A 4,628-nucleotide genomic window follows, 5' to 3' on the forward strand; every position below is an offset into this window, starting at 1 on the left:
GTACACTAACTCATCTCCTTGAATGCTTTTAGAAAGCCCACAAATGTGAATTAAGTTTTTACCATCAAGGTGGGGCGTGTTAAAAGAGTGAGAGCTTTTTCAATCAATCCTGACATTATAAGAATAAAGAGAGAAATAAAAATCTTTTCATCTTCTTTGATAGATTTCTCGCTGTATGATTTTTGAATGTCTGTAGAAAGTGCTAAAAGGGCCTTGCTCTTTGATTCTGAGGGACTCGCTTTAGAATCCCGAGATTATTTTTTTAGCCTGATAGAGAAAATGTCTTCTGTTAAACTCCATTATACTGGAGCTGCACAGAAAATCTGTTTATTTGACTTCACAGAAATAAGAAAAAATAATTTGGTGCTTTCAGAATGACAAACATAAATGATGATTTTGTGCTTTTCTCTGTTTAATACACAGTTATATATAGCATGCTATAATAGCACTGACCAGAAATGAAATTACAACTCCACTATGGACAGTAAAAGCCATAGGATTATGCTTATCCTACACAGCTCTGATGAGGAAGAAGAAGATAATGAAAAGAGGCCCAACACAACATCAGATTTCAAAGATCCGTTCCTACTTAATGTGTGTTATTTTTTTTTTTTGTGGTGCAAGGTTTCTTTGCTTTCTCCTCCGTCCAGTTTTCCAGGCTATATCGGGATGCATCTGTTTGACAGGACAAGATACTAATGAGGTTCACTCATACAAACACTCAGCAAAGAAACACACACACACTCACTCTTACAAGAAATGTCATGAAGTCAATCGTCGCAGTCATGTGATGCGGGAGAGTTATGTAAGTTCTAAACATATGATCTTTCAGGACTCCACTTAGTTTGGGTAAACATGACACCACTGTCAACACACACACACACACACACACACACATACGTCACAGACACAGAGAACCTCTAGGCATGTTATAACCCACACGATATCTTCACAAGACTGACGTGAGCAAACAGTTGTCCTTTAAAATGACTGCAAAGTTAAAATTAAATGTCTAATTACAATATCTGATGTGACTAATGCTGAGCAGATTTTACTATTAGCTGTTTTGGCAGCATTTAAGCCACCTTTCGTGCCCATTGAGGAGTACAGTAGCACGGCCAAACAGAAAAGTGTCAGCCTTCCTGCATGCTCAGCCAATCCACTTCCCTGAAGACTGCACTGTTATCAAGTCCGCTGTCATTAAGATTCCTATCAGCTGCTGCAAAACACAATCCACTCTGCTCACTTCAGCAGCAGCAGCAGTCAATTCCCATCCCAGACTGCTCCTGGGTGATCGGGTGTCTACTTTTTCTCCCTCATTCTCAGCAGGAGGAAGAGGATTATTACCTGTATGGGATTTTTGGAACAATAACTTTTCGTACGCGATATGAGTGTCTCGTTGTGAGTGAAGACAATGCATTATGTCAGAGACAATGGCAAAGTTTCCTCAGTGTAATCCGAGCGTTAGGACACACAATGCCTGACAGCTGGAGACAGGGAACTAAAAACAACCTGGCTGAGAGTGTGACGCAGCAGAGGGGAGATTTATTAACTACATGACAGCACGTTTTAGCCTCGGCTTACAAGATTATACGAGAAAAGGCATGTTTGATTCATTCTATAGGGAAGAAAAAGGAGTCAGAGAGGGAGCGGGAGAAGCCCAGATGATATTATTTACTGAGCAAACACTCAGGGACCTCAGCTGATCAGCACAGAACACAGTGTTCAGGGACACACACACACACACACAAACGCACACTTGCTGAACCTCTAGGCATTGGACTGTGACGTGACAGCCGTACATACAAACCCGAGCGAGGCCTGCTTACGGTTCAGAGTATTCTGACATGCAAATGGGCCCGACAGGCAGTACTGAACAAGCAAAGTTAAATTCACCGACTGTAACCGATGTCAAAGTGTTGCCAATTCTCCACTTGACAGGTTGAAATCAGTGTGTGCGATGAAAAGGTATTTAGATGCAGCTCCAGTTTTCATTCTTTTGAATAAACTCTCTCTCTCTCTGTTTTGCCAGTCTTTAGCCCTTCAGCTCCTCAAAACAGCGCACCGGAATTCATCAAATTAATAACCTTTAACGACCTCCCTCCCACAAATGTTTTTTTGCCGTCTTTATGGGAAAACAAGTGACATTGCAATGAAGAGAGAAGACAGGTGTGTGTGTGTGTGTGTGTGTCTGACTGAGCTTGTGTGCATGCATGTGTGATTTAACTACCCCACACAGGTTTGGAGGCTTTGCCTTTAGGTTGCTAAGAAACACAGAGATTAAAGGGATTAGTGGTAAGTTTGCATATCGAAGTCTTCTCATCAGAAGGAGGGAGGCTAAAGAAACAAAAAAAGAGGGCAGTGCAACCATGAAAAGTACAAACTAATGGAGAAAAAAATTTAGCAAAAGAGACAGAGCTTATGTGCAAAGGTAGAAAAGATGGATGGGAGAGGAGGGTGGGCGGATGAGAGAGTGACGGGGCAGCAGACAAGGAGATGAGTCGTGTAGGAGGACCTGTGGGCTGGCTTGAGCGCTAACAGATGATTTACAGAAACTGAGATATCAAGAGAGGTTCATAGCAAGAGGAGTAACGGGGAAAAAGAGATGGATAACGAGTGTAAGTAGGTGATGTATTGTGAGAAAGACAACTGTTTAGAAAAAGTGAAGGAGAGGGGAGGGATGTTGTTCAACAAGTGGATCGTATAAAGCGAATTTGGCCGCAAGTCAAAGTGGAGACGTGAGAACATTTCTTTCACACGTCTGCGTATCAACAAATAAAGTCCGGGATCAGATAACCGCTTTACGGAGATCTTTTAAGAGACACACACACATTTGCCCACACATGCACACAAGACACATACTGTATACGGCAGTCTTGCGCCATACTACAACAGTTGTCATGGTTACGGTGCTTCTCAACTACCTACAGTGGTGTCAGTCTCCCTGGATGCTCCGCAGGGAGCCAAGTGTAAGCACTTCATTCATCTGCCACTGTCTCTGTAACACCTCAGGCTGCATACCATCACTCACGCATGGTAAATGAAAAATAATCACAGTTTGATGGGGGGGGGGAGGCAGCTGTAAGGATTACCAGTGGCAAGCAAGGTGTGTGTTATTAAGATTGAGAAGAGAAAAGAACTGTTTTAGGAGAGAGCAGAGTGAAGGAACATAAAGAAAAACTGAAAACAAGATGAAGAGAAACAAGGCGTCACCTTCAACACCACAAAAAAAAAAAAGACTGAGCAAATAAAGAGTTTCTTTCCAAATGGAGATATTCTCCATTTAAAGAAACCCGTTACAACACAACTGTTGGTGCAATAATAAATGAGTCCTCCTGCGGTATTTAAGTTCTATGTTTGAGGGTCAGATGATGAAGATCTTTGAAATGTTGACAGGAATTTGATGCACAAAACACACTTTTTAAAAACATACAGATTTTAGAACAAAATCCGCTGTGTGCTCGTGTCCATGCTTACCGCTGCTCAACACCGTGACGCGAGGAGTCACATCCAGGTCCAGGGGCGTTCTGAACGGGTAGCCGGCTGCTGCACACACACAGCAGCTCAGCAGCAGGAGCGGCACCGCAGAGGTTCGAGCTCCCTGCATCTCTGCCGAGCGTCTCATGGGGCACGCACTCTTCGACCAGGGTGTATGCGCATGCAGAGGCGCTCACGCAAACATATTCACCCCTACGACTCACACACACCTACGTACTCAGGCAAACACTGGCAGGCAGGCAAATAGGCAGCCTCTTTCACCGTGCTGTAGAGAGGGCTGAAGAAACCTGGGAAAAGAAAACACACACATAGACAAAAGATAGCGTTAGTAGTCATATCTACACTCGAAGAAACATAAAATGCTGTGCATGTGGGTACGGCGACTGAAAATGCCACCTTAAAAAAGTTGAAAAAAACTGGTTGAGCGCCGCAGTTTAAACACGTTAAACAAGCTGATGTGGAGGATTTCACAAGGATGACGACAGAGATATGAAAGAGACACCAAGTGCATTCGCTCAATAAAATATTGGAGGCTTTTGTAGATCATTGACGCTCAGTGAAAACCGGGCCGGCTCTCCATGTTGCAAAGTCTTGCAGTCTGTAGAGTGTGTGAGCAGCAGCTGCCAAGTCTAAACTCAATGACTGAAAAGTATCATTAACCAAACAACGACTGTCAAACAGAGCTACGTGCCGATATGACGGGCAAACACTTGGGGATTAAACGGCGATGTGGCGCAATCCGGACGATAAGGTGTAAAACCAGTTTAAACAGCAGAAGCACCTGAGAGCAGCCAAATCCACGAGAGGAAAGATTGTGAAACATGATCATCTCTAAGATGTGTGTGTGTGTGTGTGTGTGTGTTGTGAATGCCAATGTTGTTCGGGCAGAACAAGACTCCTCTTCTAGAGGAGTGAAGGGAGGGATGGTGACAGGGTGTGTGTGTGTGTGTGTGTGTGTGTGTGTCACTATCACACGCACTAGTGCACACACCAACACTGAGAACAGACTAACTGTGTAGCATCACCGACCTTATCCAGTTTTATTTGGAGGAATGGTGACATCTCTCTTTCTCTTACTCTCTTTCTTTGTCTCTTTCAAACACACACACTCTCTCGCTCTCTCTCTCTCT

General features: G+C 43.6%; 2 protein-coding genes across 11 annotated transcripts in view; both read right to left on the reverse strand.

Annotated features, from left to right (window-relative positions):
• The window catches only part of LOC118329231 (semaphorin-4G-like), a 23,050-nt gene that overhangs the window by 13,276 nt on the left and 5,146 nt on the right, over positions 1–4,628 (reverse strand). The window contains exon 2 of the mRNA XM_035663274.1: positions 3,490–3,785. Coding sequence (XP_035519167.1) covers positions 3,490–3,625 — 136 coding nt within the window. The 5' untranslated portion in view covers positions 3,626–3,785. The remainder of the gene's footprint in view (positions 1–3,489; positions 3,786–4,628) is intronic.
• tp53bp2a (tumor protein p53 binding protein, 2a) overlaps positions 4,430–4,628 on the reverse strand; it is a 38,182-nt gene continuing 37,983 nt past the window's right edge. For all 10 annotated transcript variants that reach the window (XM_035663264.1, XM_035663269.1, XM_035663268.1 and 7 more), the window contains one exon: positions 4,430–4,462. The gene's annotated coding sequence lies outside the window, so the exon portion shown is untranslated. The remainder of the gene's footprint in view (positions 4,463–4,628) is intronic.

Source organism: Morone saxatilis, unplaced genomic scaffold (assembly GCF_004916995.1).
Source record: "Morone saxatilis isolate NCDOM2014 unplaced genomic scaffold, NCSU_SB_2.0 Contig19, whole genome shotgun sequence".
Classification (NCBI taxonomy): domain Eukaryota; kingdom Metazoa; phylum Chordata; class Actinopteri; family Moronidae; genus Morone; species Morone saxatilis.